General features: G+C 42.2%; 1 protein-coding gene and 1 long non-coding RNA gene across 13 annotated transcripts in view; one reads left to right on the top strand and one right to left on the bottom strand.

The window, feature by feature from the left end:
- The first annotated feature begins 686 nt into the window (after nt 1-686).
- On the top strand, nt 687-13,157 carry LOC144308489 (uncharacterized). The gene is made up of 4 exons (XR_013374960.1): nt 687-938; nt 7,335-7,602; nt 10,643-10,749; nt 12,387-13,157. It is a non-coding gene; the product is annotated as an uncharacterized LOC144308489 (long non-coding RNA).
- The window catches only part of NLGN4X (neuroligin 4 X-linked), a 361,845-nt gene continuing 348,578 nt past the window's right edge, over nt 7,474-20,740 (bottom strand). For 11 of the 12 annotated variants that reach the window (XM_077889032.1, XM_077889033.1, XM_077889031.1 and 8 more), the window contains one exon: nt 15,694-19,454. In XM_077889032.1, coding sequence (XP_077745158.1) covers nt 18,605-19,454 — 850 coding nt within the window. In that variant the 3' untranslated portion in view covers nt 15,694-18,604. Of the gene's footprint in view, nt 11,209-15,693; nt 19,455-20,740 lie in introns of those variants that run through there. The other variant, XR_013374957.1, reaches the window with a different exon arrangement.

Below are 20,740 nucleotides of genomic sequence, written 5' to 3'. Positions count from 1 at the left end.
ACTTACTTCAGTAGGTGATAACACTCAATAAAACATTACATATCTTCCTTTCTTCCTTTGATGTTCTAAATCTCTTGTTCATTATGGAAATAACAAGCTCAAAGCAACGAACTACATGAGAATCCTACAGAACTGAATTACCATGAATAGGCTTAACTCACTTGAGCCCATTAAATAGCAAAGGGGACTCTGTTGGCATTTATATTTCAGTGAGATCTATCCGTGGAGGCCACAAATGTCATCACTGGCATTTAGCAGGAGGATAAGAGGAGATGCTAAGGAGGTGGAAGTGGGCAGTTTCTTTCCATTTCTACTGCAAAAGTCAGAATGAGGAAAGTTGGTCTTAAATTTCAGCAGAAATGACGTAAGTTGGATTTCATTTAAAAATTTGGGATAAAAAAGTTCTCGGTATCTTCATATGGCAGAAACAGAAATCACCCTTTTAACTACGAGTTTACATCAATTAAAAAAAGAAAGGGGGGAGGGTGCCTGAGTAGTTCAATCGGTTAAGCATCTGCCTTCGGCTTGGGTCATGATCCCAGGGTCCTGGGATCGAGTCCCACCTTGGGCTCCGAGGGAGCCTGCTTCTCCTTCTCCCTGTGTCTACTGCTCCCTCTGCTTGTGCTCTCCCTGTCAAATAAATAAATAAATAAATAAATAAATAAATAAATAAATAAATAAAATATTTTTTTAAAAAGAGAGAAACACACAAACACATGCTATTGCTGCTACTCATCAATACCAAGAGATGTTGAGTGATACATCATTTTTCTCTCACAGAGTTTTACGTTTCAGAACACACACCAGATAAAGCTGAAAGGAGACTTCGTTCACATTACAAAGCGTTGGTCCAAGAGAGATTGCTGAACATGGTGAAGTCTTATCTGACCGCTCTTCCGTACTTCGTTTCAACCCATGGCCTACAAAGACGATAAGAGGTTGGAAAATAATTGGAGACATTAATTCATATAAGAATACTTTGTCTAGTGCATTTTCAACTTAAAAGAGCACCAGTAAGGGCAGGCAGTTTCTCAGGAAAGGGTGACTTCTTAATAAGGTAATGCCAGACGTCTATGTCTGAGCAGGGACGCTGGTTCATTTTATGCTACCACCTGGTAGCAAACAGTGTGATCAAAAATACTGCTCCAAAAGAGGGACTGAGTGGAAAGAACCTGCCCATGGCCATTACAATAAGATAAAAGTATTTATGACACATTACTTTCCCATAGGCATGCCTTACTCTGTGGTGGAACCACATTTTACACTGTCGGCTTCTCTCTAAAATAAAGATGCACCAAAAACGGGATATATATTAATAACTCTGCTTTCTCAGCGCATCCGTGATCTGAAAGTCCTGCTGGTGTACATCTTGGAAAGAAAAGAACTTTTGATTTGGGTATGAATATAGTTGTTGGGAATGGAGAGGGACACACAGGTGTAGTTTTCAGCGGTTTGTATTTACTTAACCGTACTCAGGTCTACTTAACTCACTTAGTTTCCCTCAAAAAAAAAAAAAAAAAAAAAAAAAAAAACAAACAAAACTTAAAATGTAGCAATAAAAAGACAAGTGACCCAATTAAAAAAAAATGAACAACAAAAAAAATGAACAAAGGATCTGAACAGGTGTTCTTTTTTTTTGCCAAAAAGGGGGTGTAAATGGCTATTAAGCACATAAAAAAGATGCTCGACATCGACATCATTAGTCATTAGGGAAATGCAAATGCAAGCCTCAATGAGATTCCACAGCGCAGCCAAGATGTCTAGAATTGAAAAGAAATAAAGTTAAGTACTCAAGAGGTTATGGAGAAGTCGGAACTCTGATACTCTCCTGGTAGATTCCTAAAATGTAAATGTAGATTCCTAAAACATCTAAAATAGGGCCGGTGCTTTGGGAAACAATTTGGCCATCCCTCAAAATATTAAACACGGAGTTGCCCATGACCCAGTGTTATATACGTAGGAGAAATGAAAACATACGGCCACTCAAAAAGTAGCACACAGATGTTCACAGAAGCACTATCCATAATAATTATAAAGAAAAAAGAAGCCCTCGGGACGCCTGGGTGGCTCAGTGGTTGGGCGTCTGCCTTCGGCTCAGAGCGTGATCCCGGAGCCCAGGATCGAGTCCCACGTCGGGCTCCCTGCATGGAGCCTGCTTCTCCCTCTGCCTGTGTCTCTGCCTCTCTCTCTCTGTCTCTCATGAATGAATAAATAAATCTTTAAAAAAAGAAGCCCTCAATGTCCATCAACGGATGAATGCGTGAACCAAATGTGATAGAGCTCTATAATGGGATATTATTCAGTAACGAAAAGGAAGTGAGTCGTGAGACATGCTAAAATATGGGTGGACCTTGATCATGTTACGATAAGAAGTCAGGCACAGAAGACCACCTATCGGATGATTCCATTCATACGTAATGTCTAAAATAAGCAAATATGTAGAGACAGCAAGTAGATTAGTGATTTCCAGGGACTGTGGGGCACAGAGGGATCGAGATGACCGCTAATGGTACGGAGTTGTCTTAGGGGTGACAAAACCATTACCCCAGTGAATAGTAATGACGGTTGCACAATGCTGTGAACACACTACCATATGCTAAGTGGTACGTCTAAAGAGTGAATTTTAATGCTTTGTGGATTTTACGTCAGTCAAGTCGTTATTTTAAAAAATAATAGGCAGCATTTCACAAAGTGGTAGAAATTAAACAGCACCATGTTTACTTACTTATTTTTTCGTTTCACGTTTTTATTTAAATTCTAGTTAGTTGACCTATAGTGTAGTATTGGTTTCAGAGTAGAATTTAGGGATTCATCACTTAAATATGACACCCAGTGCTCATCCCAACAAGTGCTCTCCTTGATGCCCATCACCCGTCTACCCCATCCAAACAACCAATGGGTCAAAGAAGAAATTAGGAGGGAATTTAGAAACTGTCCTGAGATACCAGAAAATAAAAATGACACGTAGCGCTTATAAGATGCAGAAAAACCAGTACCTGAAGGGACATATTTATAGAGTGAAGGGCCTCCATTAAAAAAGAAAGGTCTTCCAGAGACAAATTAGCTTTACACTTCAAGCAACTAGGAAAAGAAGAACCAACAAAGGCCAACGTCTGCAGAAGGAAGGAGTAATAGAGGTTAGAGCAGACACAAATGACATGGAGAACAGGAAAAAAAATAGAAAAAGATCAATGAGACTGAGTTGTTTTTTTAAAAAAGAATAAGAGAAATAAAAATGGAGATATTTTAAAAAGATGCCGCTGAAACCAACCATATCATAGTATCCTACTGTGAACGATGGTCTTCCAAAGCATCAGAACATCTACGAAGAGGAGTTAGGAAGCTCCTAGAACCACACAAACCTACCAAGCTTGCATCATGAAGAAACAGAAAATCTCCGCAGACCAACACATGGTACAGAACGAATCAGGAGTGAAAAAAAACTCCCAAGGAAGAGAAGCTCAAGACTGGACGCCTTCGGTGGTCAATTCTGTTAAGCAGGTAAGAATTACCGCCCATCCTGTCCCATTCCCACAACCGAGGAGGAGAGAACATGTCCAAACTCATGTTTGACACATGGGTGTCCACCCTGACAAGCCTCCCCGGCCCCCAGGGAGCTCCGGACACCTGCAGAGCCCCGCTGAGCTGTGCAGTCGCATGGCCCAGTCGCTATTCTGCTGAAACCAGTAGCTTCTCAGCCGGTTTACGGGAATCTCTCGATCTGTCCCCAGGACGCCAAGGTCATAGACCGGGTTGCTGTGCACACGTATGATGTCACCTTTCAACTTCCACTCTCTGTGCCCATGCCCTTCACTCAGGACTTCCTTCCGCTCTTAGAAAGGTCCTCACCTCCTCTTCTGTAGACACCCGCCTCCTCCTTGACTTCTTCCCATGCTTCAAGATTCGGGCCCCAAGCGGACCATCACCTGCTCCTGGGCAGTTCTCATCCGAGCGTGTACCCCCTGCACCTGCTTTATTTTGTCACCCCATCCCGTCCCTTCCAGAAGTGCCGTTCTTTCCCCTTATTCCCGTTGTTGACTTTCTGAGCTAAGACGTCAGCTCCTCTCTTGGAAACGGGGCGCGTCTCAGAAGCGAGCAGGAAATCAGGCACATAAAAATCACTGAATAAATATGCCCTGAATAGACCAATTTTAAGAACGGGCTTTCGGGACAAACCATTTAGCACTTCAGGACGTTAAGTCTCCTGAGCTGTAAAAATAAGAACGTGTCATAAAGGATCAGCAGTGTGAATATATTCTAACACAGTACGGAATCACTTTAGCGGTGCCATGAAATGTATTTCATGGTAAAATAGAATTTCGAGTGAAATTTCCAGTGGAAAAGTGTCATAGAAACTTGGCACTGGAGCTTTTACGGATCATGACGTTACATACGATGCAAAACTCTTTTGTCCCAATCGAGGGCCTCACATCCTATACTTCGCTTCATGTTGAGAATGATAAATTCGTGTGCATATTCCTCTTGTCATCATTTTTTGGAAATAATTACATTTTCCTAAAACCGATGTTACCAGTATCGAATATCATAATTCCCCACTTGTCTGAAAGGAGTGGAAATGTCTCCAGTTTGAGATGCTGCAAATTCCCAGGGTAATATTTTGGAGATTTTTTTTTTTTTTTTTTTTTTTGATTCTATGAACACCAGGGACTCTTCATCTTTAGCTCCAGCTCCACCATCTCGCGGCGGGGCTGGGTGAGCAGGATGGTGCCCGGTGCCCTATGGCAGCTCTGCCCAGGACTGATGGGAAGCCTCGTCCCTCACCTGGCTGCGTCTGCAGGTTGTCAGCCTGGTCTCTAGGCCACGCCACCAGCCATCCCGGTCTCTTGACACAGAGCGGATAGCACCACCTGCTGGGCCACGCACGTGGGTTCGCAGCACACACTGCATTTGTCTCCCTCCCCTTGGGAAAAATATTTTGCTCTATCATGGGGAGTAGACAGGTGCAGAAAAATAGGAACACCTAAATATATCGATAGGATTTGCATCATTTATATGGCTGTGATGACCCTAAAAATCACATGAGGAAGAAAGGAAAAAATCTCTCGGTGATGTGTCCAAGGTAAGCACAGGGGCTGGAAATGGAAACCAGTGTGACATGACAGCGAGGTCTCTCACCTCTCATGAATTTCGGTCTCTCGGTGGGAGAAGACGTGAACAGAGCTTGGGGTTATCGTCCGATTTTCTTCTAATGACGCCTCTTTCAAAGCACTCTGATCAACGTCATAGCAGGGATTTGTCACCACATAACATGTATATACACAGACACATCTGTGTCTATGGGAACGTAGGGTAAAATTCACACGTGTATATTATAAATTATATAATTATATATTATAAATCATATAATATATAAATTATATAATTATAAATTATAATATACATTTATTTATATGTATTACATAAAAAGAAATGTGACAAATACGCAGTGTTATGTTTTGCAGATGCTGCAAACACACACGTCTTCTTAACCATACATAATATAGTCCGTGTGTTTGTGTGGACGTCCTTAGACAGTAAAACTATTTTCTAAAGCAAGAAGCAGAGCTGGCCTTTGGTTGTCCTCCAAAAGCTGATAGAGATGTACATCCAACTGCACCGGGGAAAGTTGACCTCGATACTATAACCATTTTACATTTGCACGTAACGGCTTTTATGTTTCTGGCACAACAACATGAAAATGAGACAATTGCCACACTGGATATGCACTCGTCTCTAACCCAACATTTGTTCTGTCTACGATGGAGGCATAACGCCATGATCCATTGTTCTCTAACCCGGTGCTAATATTAACACACTAACCACGCGTCCCAAGGAGCTTCTTTAATCTTACCTGCGTAGGTTGACATCACTTTGAAATTAAGGACAAAGCTTGTGCTTGTCCTAAGGTCATTCAAGTAGTTTATGAAAAGTAAAAATTTATCCTCAAATACTATGTGTAACATTTACAGGAGTAAATCAGAAAAATATATATACAATTGTTACATTTCAAAAGAAAAGTTTCTATGCCCTACAGGCCTTTTCTCTTCCCGTTACAATTAGTTACAAGTGTATATAAGTAGATGGTGTACATGTGCAGGTGTATGTCGTGTATAGTGTATATGGTACAATGTATAAAATTGTATATACAGTATATGCTATATGTATGTGATATTGTATATATCATATATACTATGTGTATTCAATATTGACTATATCATATATACTTCTTTTTTTGTTTTATTTTTAAAGATTTTATTTATTTATTCATGAGAGACAGAGAGAGAGAGAGGCAGAGACACAGGCAGAGGGAGAAGCAGGCTCCACGCAGGGAGCCCGACATGCTACTCGATCCCAGGATCATTATAATATGATGTATGTCATGTGTTATGGTGTATATATACTATATACGTCATTATTTGTATGCAACCATAAATGTATTTATTTTATTTTTTAAAAAAACATTTGTATAGTTCTTACTCTGTGCTAGCTTCTGGTTCTTGACATATATTAACTCATTTCATCTTCAACAACTCCATATGGAGGGTAAAATTATTATTCCCATTTTACAGATGTAGAAATTGAGGTTCTAAGAAATTAATAAATATTAATTAAATTAAATATTTGCCCCAAGGCCAAGAAAGTCAATAAGCAGAAGAGTCAGGACTTAAACCGTGGCAATCTGTCTCCTATTTTGTACTCTGTATATATACAATATATTTAGCCATGAGGGCACCTGGGTGGCTCAGTGGTTAAGCATCTGCCTTTGGATCAGGGCGTGACCCCAGGGTCCTGGGATCAAGTCCCACATCGGGCTCCCTGCATGGAGCCTGCTTCTCCCTCTGCCTGTGTCTCTGCCTCTTTCTGTCTCTCATGAATAAATAAATGAAATCTTTAAAAAAGCCCAATATATTTAGCCATAATAAAATTTTATATATGTAATTATATACATATAAATATATAGTTATGTAGATATAAATATATAAACACAATATATATAGCAATAATAAACTTATATATGTAATTAAATATAAATATTTAAATACTATATATGGATAATAAAATTATCTATACTTATATATGTAACATAAATAAATTATATATAATAATAAAATTGTCTATGATCTATATTTAACAGCCAGTATAATACTAGGATGTGCATGTGTATATATACACACAAACACATACACTCACCACTGGACATGAATATATATTAAGACTTGCTACTGATCAAAAATTTTTAGGAAAATTTCCAATAACTGTGCTCCACAAAAATCTTGGGGAATTGCCAACATCATACATTTTTCAATGTTATCCATTCTTTTTATCTTCCAAAGGACGTTACTAGGATTCCAACATCCCAAGAAGGCATCTGTGTGAGCGTATGTGTGTGGTCATCATGTGGATGCCATTCTAGCAGCTCCTCTTCACCACCACCCTTTCCTGCTCTTTTTGTTTGTTTGTTTTGTTTTTGAATATTTAATTTATTTATTCATGAGAGACACAGAGAGAGAGGCAGAGACACAGGCAGAGGGAGAAGCAGGCTCCATGCAGGGAGCCCGACGCGGGACTCAATCTCAGGATCATGCCCTGAGCCGAAGGCAGGTACGCAACCACCTGGGAGCCACCCAGGGCCCCATCTCCTGCTTCTTTTAACATCAGACCCATCATGTCTGAGACACTTCCACCTGCTAAATGCAGCTTTCTCTTTGCTTTAGCTCCTCCCCTATATACAGTTCAGCATGGTTTCCTAAACCTTCTCATGTTCTCTTGTCCCCTATGGGGTATCCTCAGGTCCCTCACATGGTGTCTTCCCCCAGGTGAGATAAGCAAGCACAGTCTTCTGTTTCTCGTGTACCCGCCCAGGACCCAGTGGTGTGCTAGCTACGAAGAAGCCAAGTGAGGTGAGGAAAATGAAAACCACACAAGGCCAGGTTGATAGGCAGAGTTGCTAGAAGCCAGCAAGACAGAGTGGCCACTTTCTTCAAATATGGTCTAGGAACAAACTTGAGAAAGAATCACATTATCCAGGAGCCTTTGAGACTTATAGGAGTCTATAATAAATGCTCAAATCTGCAATTTTGTTTTATCTTTAAGTGGACCGGGGGAGCAGGCAGGTCTAACACTATCCTTGTTAGCAGATAAATGCATGGAAATTAAGTGGCTTGTCTGAAGTCACTTGACCTTCATTCAGCCAGAGCATGAGAAAACTCTAGGTCACTTGCTTCTGGCCCACGGCTCCTGGGTGTTTCACTCATATTGAAACTCATGCTTTGCAGGTTAATTAACAGAAATATGTCTTTGCCCTGGCAGGTTGAGTGTAGATTTATTTTCATTGTTGAAAAAGGAAAAGGGCTTTTATTTCACTTATTGATGTATCTCTTGTGACCATGCATTGATAAAAAACTATCCTCCGGTGTTGCCTTTATTTACAATTCTGCAAAAAAAAATGTTCGGGGTCTTAACATTGTCGTTAATCTTTAAAATATCTTTAAAAAGACCAGTGAGACCATGAGTTAGTATCATCATCCATTGCAACCAAGAAACACAGCAAATATGCTCCCCGTCTTTGGATTTTTCATGTAGAGCTCGACTGTCAGTAAGGGGTCAATGAGAAGCTGCATTTTTTTTTCTTTTTCTCCCCCCTGATTGGCACATTAAGGATCATACTGTCTCTCCCTTCCGCAGCAGCGGACAGGCTAGCCGCTGGTTTTCAACCGAAAACATGCATAATAAAAAGGTACATTCTGCAAAGCCATAGTTTTGCAGAAGGACGTATTATTTCATATGATTCCGTCAACTGATGCTCGATACCATATTTTCTTTGCAGCAGACTGGAACAAACACATGATTTCTTTTTCCCCCATTAAAATCTCAGAGGTGCTTGTCCTGACCAGAAACTACATTACGGTTTCTCTTTGGCACACTACGTTAGAGAGTGTTGTTGACAAATGTCCATTCCAATAAATGAACAGCCCCCTCCAATCTGATCCCTCCAGTTGGAAGACGCCTTGCCGGTCCCAGTTGGACTTGTTATAGCCCAGAACAAGGGGCAGAAGCTACCGTCCTTCCCTGTCATTTTGATGCACCCTGGGTCTTATAGGGGAATCTTCAAAAATGTAGGTTAAAACACAATAGGGTTCCTGAAAAATCTACGAGAATGCCTCACATGAAGCTTGCTTCTGAGGCGATTTTGCTATTATTGTTCAAAAGGAAATAAAGATGGGATGTGTTTGGGGGTGAAGACGGAGCACGTGAAGCACCCAGAATAGAGACGTACGCTTGGCTTTGGTGGAAACAGAATATTTAGCAAGAAAGAGTCCCCATGAGAGGTCAAAAAGAAGGGGTGTTGAGCGAATCAGAGGCGCAAAGGACCCCCGATATCCACTTATTTCTAATTTCCTCGCTTACAACCTTCATCCGAGCTCATGATGATAATCTTAATAAAGAGCTTCAGCCACCCTGCAGCTGAGATAAAGCCTAGGGGAAGGCGGGATCGTGGGATGTAGAAACGCCAAAAAAAGGTGGGTGGGCCGTAAACAACTGTTGTGTTTACAACAATGTTTGTCTTTGGTTTTGGAGGTTATCCCAAGGAAAAGGGACGTGGAGACAAGAATTCCTGCGCTCAGAACAGGAAAGTTTAATTAGAAATGTGCCCTTTTCAGAGCCTTCGCTCTCTCTGCTTCATCCGTCCTTCTCCCCAGGCTCTTTGTTTTTTTCCCCCAAATCTGCCTTTGATTTCATGTTGCTGAGCATGTGCCCAAACCATACCTGGTGTGTCGGTTGAAGCGATCGCTGTGATATTTGCTTATATTGATTCTATCCTGGGCTCATATAATGAACGTCAGGCTTCTGATGCTTATTGATAGACATACTGCATGATATCATTCCAGCATCTCTCTCAGTGGTAGCGGGCAACAGAGCACATCACGGGAAGTGAGAGAATTAAACATGATGTGCTTTATGGTTTGTTGATGGGACGGGAATCCATATTCTGGGACTCTTGGCTCCAAGGTGCCTACAATTTCTACTCTACTATCCATCCCCCCCGCTCCCCCGCGAAATCTCGCCTTCAAAGTTCCCATGACGACAAAGGCAAATGCAGAATTTAATTTTCATGGCTAACAAGGGAAGGCCATCGTTCCTCTAATGTGCCCTCAACACCAACCAGGGTAGCATAATTTTGAAGTCGCACATCATTTCTTAGACTACTGTTTTTTTCTTTTTCTTTTTCTTTTTTTTTTTTTTTTAATAAAAGGAACATTACCGTGTTTCTAGCGCACACAGATCACCCAACACTCAGATACTTTGGCAAAGAGTTTTGCAGACAGGACGTCAATTGCTATTTCCCCTGGTCACCCCCCATAACCAATTGAAAATGCAATGCTTCAGCTCTCCACGTCACACAATATCTAAACTAACAGAGAGGCACGTCTTAAAATATCAGTCTGTGCCTTATTTCTGCTAGCGGGTCACATACATGTATCTGCGGTTCGAACGGGATTTGGAAGAACAAGATTAAAACATGGGCTTTGTTGCGTTGTATTTAGGTCTGTGATAAAAAGTGTGGCTGATGGGCACCAATGGTAACCAGATGTCCTGCTAATTTCTTTTTCTTTTTCTTTTTCTTTTTTTCTTTTTGCAGGACTATGCCGGCTCCTGGGATTGGGCCTCTGTCACAGTCTGGAATGCTCTTCCAGGGAAGGAGCTCCCAAAACGGGCACATGGGGTTGATGTCTGCACTCACAGGAGGTAATGGAGCTGTTCTTGGATGCTGCACGTATGTGGAAAGTGGGGGTTCCCCGTGCACTGCCAAGGGGACACCTCAGTCCACTGGGGCTCGTGGTGTTATGATAATAACTCCTATTTCACGAGGCACGTGCTGAAGCACACCCTGTAGGTCACCAGCACACCTGGCTTTGAACGGGCTGCTCTGTCCTTCCTGGGCCTTCAAACGTGGCTTCTTCCAAAAACGGGTGTTTGCAACGCATTTGGGAAACACCTACGGCAGGTCGCGTTTCCTCCTTCTGAGGTTATAAATCACTTACACCGTTTCCCTGTGTCACTCCGGCTCCTTCATGTTCTCTTACCTTCATAGGCCGCGTTTCGTGTTCTGTAGTCATCCATTCGGGGGAGATGCAGCCACGGCAGGTGTCTAAAAATATTAGCTCAGCAAAATGAGATCCCAATGATTAATGGCACGAAAGGAACCTAAAATTGTAAGACAGTGGGTGAAACTGATAAATTACGTTTTTTTTTTTTTCAATAAAGCAACACTCTACAAAATTGTATACACATCTGAATGTGTGTGTGTAAGTGGGGGCAGGGTGCATATGCAGGGCCGTGTCCATGGGAAAAGAATTCTAAAATTTAAACCTATCCTCAGGGCAGAAAGAGAGAGAGAGGTGATGGGAATGTGTTTTCTTCTTTTATATCTTCCAAAATCCCTACAGGAGACACATATTTCTCTACTAACCGGGTACATTAGAGAATAGAGAAGCACCCGAGAGCAAAACAGATCTTACCGCTGAAGCTTTATAATGCTTCCCATATTTGCAATTAGGTATCATCTGATTTCCCACTTTTTTTTTGTAAGATTTTATTTTTTATTTATTTATTAGGTATCATCTCATTTCCCACTTTTTTTTTTAAGATTTTATTTTTTATTTATTTGAGAGAGCAAGAGACAGAGCACGAGCAAGGAGGAGAGGGAGAAGCAGGCTCCCCGATGAGCAGGGAGCCCAAGGTGGAGCTCAATCCCAGGACCCTGTAATCATGACCTGAGCCCAAGGCAGATGCTTCACCCACTGAGCCACCCAGACACCCCTAATTTCCCATTTTTTTAAGAGAAATCTTCAGGGGTGTGTATGGTTGTCCCCATCTCCTTCCTACATCAACGGAGGCACTGGGCTCCCAGCTTAGAAGGAAAGGCTTAGAAGATTTTTCTTTTCAGAGCTTCTGCCCACTGGAGCCCCCACTCATTTTTCCCCACCCCCCAGAAGCTCCAAGCCACTCGTATTAGGAGCCACCGACCTCAGACGACAGTAGGAAGACTTTGCTTTGCTACATTCCACCTCTTCCAGCCGCTGCTTCTGCGCTTTGGCCAAACGTCTAAGAACAGGCGGGCTCCCCATGTTCCCGAAAGCCCTTGCATTGAGAAAACACAACTATTTGTAGGTTTTCCAAGTATGCGGATGGTCACTTTATAAAACGGTAGAGTCATAACAGACCTCTCCCTAGAGGTCTATATCCCTATATCCATTTCTTGGTCCCTGTATCCATTTCTTAAAATACAATCATGACAGTCTATGGAGAAATCATTGCTTTGGCTTCTTTAGGAGAGACTAGATCTATGATTTTTTTATTTTTTTTATTTTTTTTCTAATCAGATGGCCCAGAAGAGGGGACATGATGGATGAGAGCATTATTAGGAAGTTCTGAGAAGGAAAAAAGAGCCCTGCCATCTGACTGCTTCAAACTAGTCTGATGAATGGCTCACTCATGGTGGGCCCCCCTAAAAGTGACCCAAGATCTGCATTTATTCCACTTTCTTGGCTGATGCCAAGCGTCGACCGGCTCCGTTCCTCTCACTTCCCGCCTAAAACTTATCAACCTGAAATTATCCCAAAAGCAACCAACCCAGAACACCTTCTTGCTCCCTGCAGCTGCCCTGAAGCCGCTCAAGGTAAGGCCACGTGCTTGTGTAGGCCGTGCGAGCTCCTCACTCACCCAGATGGCTCACTCTTCTCGCACGCATGCCCTGCCTTTGCCGCAAAGGACCAAACTCAGGTTGGACGACGGAAGGGCCCCGGCCTGGCTGGCGGCGGTGCTTGCTCAGTGCTGGAGCGTACAGCTGTAGGCCGGCTCTCACTCCTGGCCCCGAGAGGGTGGTCGTATTGCACTTCTCGGATTCCTCTAGCTCCCCAGGAACAGCGTGCCCTGCCCCCCGGGGAACCCGTGCTGGTGACCATCGTGGCTACATCTGGAGCGAGCACCCTAACAGTTGGGAAGCAGCAGGATCTCCACCAGGTTGAGAGGTTGTTGGCAATGGGAAGACTCCAGCCCACACATGCCCGGCAGAAACAGACTCTGCACCCTAGCCCGGCATCCAGCACATTCCCTGAAATGGCACTGCTCGGGGGATGCTATTAAATATGACAAATATGTTCACACCACGTCTGTGCAATCTTTTGCGGCCTCTCGCTTGGAATCAGGACAGTGTGCAACCTGTGTGCCTTGTGATTTGGGGCGTATCATGAGCTCGACGCTGTTTCCCACACCTTTCCCAGACACCTTCTGTTTTCCAGCCATGACAATAAAGCTCTGGCTCCCCAAACTTCCTGTCTTCTCAGTTGGAAGGTGTACAGTTGACCTCCCCGAGCCCTCACCACCACCGTTTCGTTCACATGGACGCCCACCCATACTTGCAGACATGTGGTTTGGGGGTGCTTCCTAGAGAATGCTCGCCAGTCCCGGCAGATGGGGTGAAGGGGGTGTGTCTACACTCCTACTGGCGCGGTGGGGACCATGTCCAGAGCCTACTGACATTCTGTCCCTGTACTTCCCTGACTTCCATGCCTGGTTCTAGGATGGAAAGAGTGTTTCGTTTCGTTTCTAATGCTGCCCCCAGCACACGGCCTGGGGCCATGGAGATGCTGGGTAAAAGGTTCCCTGAGTGAATAAATGGGTGAGTGTTTCAGTCGAATGAGTGAATGCATACATTGTTTGCCATTTTCCAAGTCAGGGTGGTCAAGAATGTATGCAATGGTGGAAAAGACAGTGACTCCTCATCTACCTAACATTTGCTAAAGATTCAATACTATCATATTAGAGGTTTTTTTTCCCTTTTTTTTAAAATTTTTTATTTATTTATGATAGGCACACAGTGAGAGAGAGAGAGAGGCAGAGACACAGGCAGAGGGAGAAGCAGGCTCCATGCATCGGGAGCCCGACGTGGGACTCGATCCCGGGTCTCCAGGATCGCGCCCTGGGCCAAAGGCAGGCGCTAAACCCCTGCGCCACCCAGGAATCCCATATTAGAGGTTTTTAAAATTTTTTTTCAATTTTGAATCCATGGAAATGGCATTTCCATTAAATATATATTGATGTTATATATGCATATATGTATGTATGAGAACATTATATTTTCACATATATGATAAATGTAATATATACACATATGCAATATATAAAATATGTATGTAAATATATAAAAATCAAAATTCTATAATCTGTGATATATGTAAAGTATATAAATTACAGATTATAACATATAGTTATATACACTATCATGCATAAATTATATAAATTACATAAATCACAGATTATAGCATGTTACATATTATCATATATAAATTATATGAATTACAGATAATATATATTATATATCAATCATAAATTGCAGATTATATAACATGTGGTATAGAATATATCTTTATATATTTTATGTATATATTAAGTATATTTATATATAATATATAAATTTATTTCCTGTACTTTAAATTTAATAAAAGTAATATATATTTTACTTTATATAACTATATAATTATCAATAATACAATCACTGTTTTTATATATCATATAGATATTAGATATGTTTATATATCTTTATATATGTAAATATATTTCTAATTATATTGTTATATAATTATATAATAGACTATATTATCATATATTAATATTGTGTATCTTATATGCATTAATAATTTAATATTTTCATATATTTTATTATAATTATGTTATAATTATATATTAATTATGATTATATTATCATAATATTACATATTATAATTATTAATTCTATTAATTAATTATAATTAATATAGTATATTAAATGTCATTAAGTTATTAATGTATACAAGATGCATATTAATATTAATCATATTAAATCCCATGCTGTTTGCCTCATACTCGGCCAGTGACCTGAATCAACATATAAAAATATTCAGAATTCAAATGCAGCAAACAGTCATGGGATTTGCTGGGGTTCTTTATGTGATAATTGGCTAATTCATGATGCACTTGGGTTAGAAATTCCTGCTGTCTTCCTTACTGGTGGAACTAGGGCTTGCAAGCGCACTATCTTGCTTGGTACCGATGCTCTGCTGTCTAGTGTCTAAGAGCTTCTGACTCTCAACGTCCTCCACTTTCAAGAAGGGGTAATACAGGTGCTTGGCCCTGGGGGCTCTTGTGAGCAGCGAACAAACAAGATAAGAGATGGCCAGATGCATCGTGAGGACTTGGCAAATTTGCTCTCCCTGGCATGGTGGTGATTTTCTGCCTCTTGAGACCTACTCAGAATTTCTTGCTGTCACTTGAAGATTTACTCAACTAAGGCTCTTTGGAAGCTGTAGGGCATGATTATGTCAAACGCTAATGCCAAACCCAGCACCGTAAGAATGAACGGGCAGTGGCAGCAGTAATGAGTCCAAGTGTTCCAATTCGGGCACATTCAGCGAACATGGTCATCATCCAGGGCTTCCCAGGCAGGACCTCCCCTGTGGTGGCACGAAAATCGTGAGCCAGGAGGAACAGTAAGAAACCAATCCATTACCAGTCGAGTGTGTCCATTTGTGTCTGATGTACCACTGAGCTCTTCAAATGAAAAGGGCAGTCAGAGGGCGAAAAAAAAAAAAAAGTAAATAAAATAGGCCACCTACAACAAAAGAACGGACGCGTAATTATTTGCACAAAGCATTAGAAAATACTGTGATATTTTATTATTAAAAATGCTGCTGAAAAGTTTATACATATGTGTCCAGCCATATATATCTTCTATCATTACTTAAGGCAAAATCAAAAACAAAATCGCAAAATAATAACCCAAGAAACCATTAAACCCTGCGTGCCTGTGAAGGTCAAGAATAAAAGCCTAGGAAAGTTTTTTTTTTTTTTTGTGGTTTTTTTTTTTTTACTTATTTTTTCCTCATTTTTTTTCTCTTTTTTCTCTTTTTTATAGATAGCAAGTATATTTTATTCTCATAGAACTCTATGAAGATTCTATAACTTCTTTCCATGTAGAAATAAGATATTTAAGGTGTATTAAATTTCTTTTGATCATATCCTCTGTAAAAGCTAAAGTTATTCACTTAACAAGAACTCTTTTTTTTTTTTTTTCCTTATCCAAATGTCACAAGCCTGACACATTAGTGTGCATATTGCTAGCAGAAGACAATTGGAAATACTAAACAAATATTGGAATTCACATTACAAACATACCGGACCCACACTGATGCCAAGCATCACTTCCCATGTAGTTTTATGGAGAGAGCCTATTTGCTGGAGCCCAGCTGGGGCAAATACATAGCTTGCAGAAATGACCTGACGATAGCTTCAGAAAGTGATGGTTTGGGGACAAAACTCGTATCCGTGACACCTGTAGCTAGCTGCAGGAGAGGAGTGTGGTTTCACCATGTGCAAAGTCGGGATTAGCATATTTCACATACGTATATACAGAGAACCACTCTCAAATTTAAACCCAGATGAACGACAGAATCTGATTGTGTAGACGTCTATGCATGTCTAAGGACTGTCCTTGTCTAGAGAGGGCAAGTGGTCGGACACGTTGATGTAGATCACTACGGTTTTGTTCCGTGTAGGGGTTCAGTAGGCAAAGGCTGCTCCTTTTAGGGCTGGGGTTGAGGGGGATGGTGGGGGGGGGCAAGGACGTCGGACTATTTTTGTGGAGAATCCTCACCTTAGCAATGACTTTCAAGCCTGGGTTTCCAAAATAACCACGGTCAAGCCCAGAGACGGTTATTTTCTAATATCTTTGGCTGCTATTTCGTGATGTCGCAATAATTCTTGAAAGACAAAATACAAGCAGGGCTACGTTTTCCTTCCACTTTGTGGCACTCAGACTCTTCCTTTGGGGGAACCGAAGGGACACTGGGAGCAGGGGAAGGTGCTGGAGGGCAGATCTCTGGTCCCCAGCTCGCCAGTTGCGAATGGGTGAATGATTTCCGTATCTCACCTCGACAGCGAGAGCTATGCTAACTTCCCGGGAAACTCAAGCACTTTTTAAATCACGTTCTGTCTTTTCCTGTGGGTTTCTATTCTGTCTGCCACGGTCACTGCTCAGTGACTGAGACACAAGTCCACGAAAAGCCGTTACTTTCAGACAAGCGTATGTTGCATCCGGTAAATGACATAAAGAATAAAGGGGGAAGAAAAAAATCTTGCTTACGGATAAATAAGGGACTTAGTGCTTGGATTAAGAAGAAGGAAAGACGCATGCCGTCCTTCCCTCTGATTAGCTAATCTAAGCAGGTAGGCCGCCCGCCTTCGCCTTCTGCAGCTGCTGCGGAACAGTGAGCCGTATTTACTCGGCAGGGCACAGCCCCACCAAAGGCAAGCTTTCTTCGCTTTTTGGCAGGACCCTGGGGTGGGAAGCAACTCTCCCTGAACATATTCAAAGAACCACAACCACAGACCGAGGTCTGTATTTTGTTTTCGCTGCAGTCGCTCTGTGCGTGCGTGTTCCTAATTCCACGAGCTTTTAAACAGACTCCACGCCGGGGATCCATCCTGGTGTTGCAACTTCATGAAGGGTGACCCGGGGAAATAAAAGTTTATTCTAAAACAACGGTCTCCTAAGGATGCTGTCGCATGCACTTGTGAAACCCGTCAAAGGGGGAGGGGGGAAGGAGCCCCACCGCACACAGACAGTCTGGGTCCGCTGTGTGACACCACACATCCTCCTACAAACGCAACGCGTTAGAAAAGCCCCATGTCTTCGCTTACCACGGGTAATTAAGAAGAAAACCCTCCTGTGTCCGGGAGGAAACAGAGGTGAATGACTAATGTATATATATATTTATATACATACAGACCACAATGGAAATCACAAACTTGCTAAAAGCTCTTTCAAACTCAAAACACCAATAAAAGCTTTTTTTGTTGTTGTTGGTCGGGTTTTTTTTTTTTTTTTCCTCTGTGTGTGTGTTTGTTTAAACTCACAGCTATATACATTTTTTTTTTTTTTACAAAGTTTCTTAAATATAGTCCAGGCTGGCAAAACATCTCTTTGCACGGAACTATACGTACGTTACTACATAGTCAGCTCTTTTAATAATAAAATCCTACTTTTCCTTCTCTCTGGATTACAGCTCCGTATGCTGGGTAAAAGCCCACACAGACTCTTTCTTTCCTCCAGTAGAGCCATCCGTCGTATGGCACATAAAGAACTTTTTTTTGTTTTGTTTTTCGATTGTAATTTAAAAAAAAAAATTTTTTTTTTTTTTTGTAGGCGTCCCTGGCTGAGTTCCCAAAGTGTCAGCTTCTGTTGTTACATCGGAAACATCCAGGTCCTTTGTAGACGGCGATGTCCTAGTCACGCTAAGCATTCGCGGGCGAGATGGAGATGTTAAAGCCGTGACGTAACAGCAATGTATACTTTTCACATTTCATAGGGTCAGAAGTTGATCTTGTAATACTGGGAAATGCCAATGGGATGGGTCCACAGGGACACGATGGCCGCCCTGTAGCTTTTTTGTTTTTTGTCCTAAGTCAGTGGGATGACAAACATTCCTCGTGTGGAGATGCTACTTCTCTCTTTCTCCCTCTGTCCAGCGGGCAGGAGCAGAGGCAGGGGACGGGAACCGCAAAGCTATACCCTAGTGGTCGAGTGTCCGTGGGGGAGATTTGTACTGTTTTGTCCTCCGCTGAAAGTGTTGAACGTGTGCAAAGGCTGCATCCCCGTCAGTGTGTTTGGAATCATGGTGATGGTGTTTGGTGTCATGAGCGGGATGTCATCCGGAGACCGGCGCAGCGTAAGGGTGTAGTCTGGAGGACAGGTGAGCCTCAGCGTGTCGTGAGCCTGCAGGGATTCACACTCATGGTCGTGCTCCAGCTGCTTCATCTGCAGCGACATGATCTCCTCGTTCTGGATGTGAGCAATATCGTTGGTCGTGTTTCTCTGGGGGCTGGGGCGCCTGTGCGTCTCGTGGCGTCTCTTGTCCTTCTTGTAGTACAGAGCCGCAAATGCCAAAATGTTGAGGAAAAGCAGGGAGGCCCCCACGGCGATGGTGACACTCAGTTCGGTGGAATAATCCCGTTTGGTTTCGATGAGGACGGTGGTGTCCTCAGGCCCTGTCTTATGAGGGTCCTTGGAGTGTTTGGGGTTGTTAGCGGGAGTGATGGCTGGGCGTTTGGTGGTGGGCCATATCTTGGCGGGAGACCGCCGGGTTCCATAGGGAAAGGAGGTCATGTCAGGAGGAGGGACCTTTGTGGTTGTTGAGACGTACTGGAATATCTCATTCAGGTTGTGCAGGTGTGGAACCAGTTCCAGCCAGAAAGCCACCTTGGTGGCTCGGTAGTGATCCCTCACTCTGGGCTTCAGGCCGATATGCAGATAGAGCTGGTCTTTGGGGTTATACTTGGACCAGGCCACTTCCTCAAAGCGATTGGGTTTTGTGTGGATGAACTTGGTATCCTGAGGCACAGGCTGATTTGGGTCACTGGGGACAGAAGGAAGAAAAAAAAAGAGAAAGAAGGTCACGCTCTTCGACATGTGGCAAGTAAATCTCTCCATCAAATAAAACAGGGAATTATAACCAGCTAATCACATGTTTATTGATCAGCACCAAGTACCCCAGTAACAACAGACACGTTCTGCTTCAATCCAAACATGGCTGCCATTTTGTCTTTAATATCCCCTCTTCCCATTATTTTATTTTTTTTTATTTTTTTTATTTTTTTATTTTTTAAAAATTTTTATTTATTTACAATAGTCACAGAGAGAGAGAGAGAGAGAGAGAGGCAGAGACACAGGCAGAGGGAGAAGCAGGCTCCAAGCACCGGGAGCCTGACGTGGGATTCGATCCCGGGTCTCCAGGATCGCGTCCTGGGCCAAAGGCAGGCGCCAAACCGCTGCGCCACCCAGGGATCCCTCTTCCCATTATTTTAAAATTAATTCCTTATGGCAAAGTTATGGCATTTTCATAGCATCTGTACTTTTTTTCTTTAAATGCATCAAATGATCTTTAACAATGAAAAAGTGAAAAAGAATGGGTGTTATACGGAAATTTTTCAGTATTCCAAGTTTAGCTACTTTTGAGGCATAAATTCCAACCGAAGGTGTTTTGCCCATACAGAAACATTAGGCAATGTCTGGAGACATTTGTGGTTGTCATGGATGGAGGGTGGTGCCGTGAGTGGGTAGAGGGTCCAGTGTGCACAAGAGCACCCCCCACACAAGGAAGTCTCTTGTCACAAATGTCAATAGTATTGAGGTCGAGAAATCCTGATTTAGAAGCAATTATTTAAAAAGCAGGCATGCTCTTTACTTTTCAAGAGTGGCTTTAAAAAAAAAGGATTTTATTTATTTATTAATGAGAGACACAGATAGAGAGGCAGAGACACAGGCAGATGGAGAAGCAGGCTCCCCGCAGGGAGCCCAACAAGGGACTCGATCCCAGAACTGGGATCATACCCTGAGCCCAACCACTGAGCCACCCAGGCATCCCTCAAGTGTGGCTTCTGAGGTGATGAATACATATTGCAGTTTAAATAACTAAAATGTATGTTAAAAATTCATTAAAAATAGGCCTTGTAATGGCAAAATGTGAGGAAATAGTAATATGCATCATATGTGTGCTCTCTATTTGAAAGAGGAATATTCCTGTACCTGAAAACCTTTTGAAGACTGAGCCACATAAAGATCAAACATCACTGCATTAATTCTAAGAATTCTGATAAGATCGCGCTTTCAGATATGATCAAGTTAACGTGCTGAGAGGAAGTA

The sequence above is a fragment of the Canis aureus genome, chromosome X, assembly GCF_053574225.1.
Source record: "Canis aureus isolate CA01 chromosome X, VMU_Caureus_v.1.0, whole genome shotgun sequence".
Lineage (NCBI taxonomy): Eukaryota > Metazoa > Chordata > Mammalia > Carnivora > Canidae > Canis > Canis aureus.
This window is presented reverse-complemented; position numbering and strand designations above follow the sequence as displayed.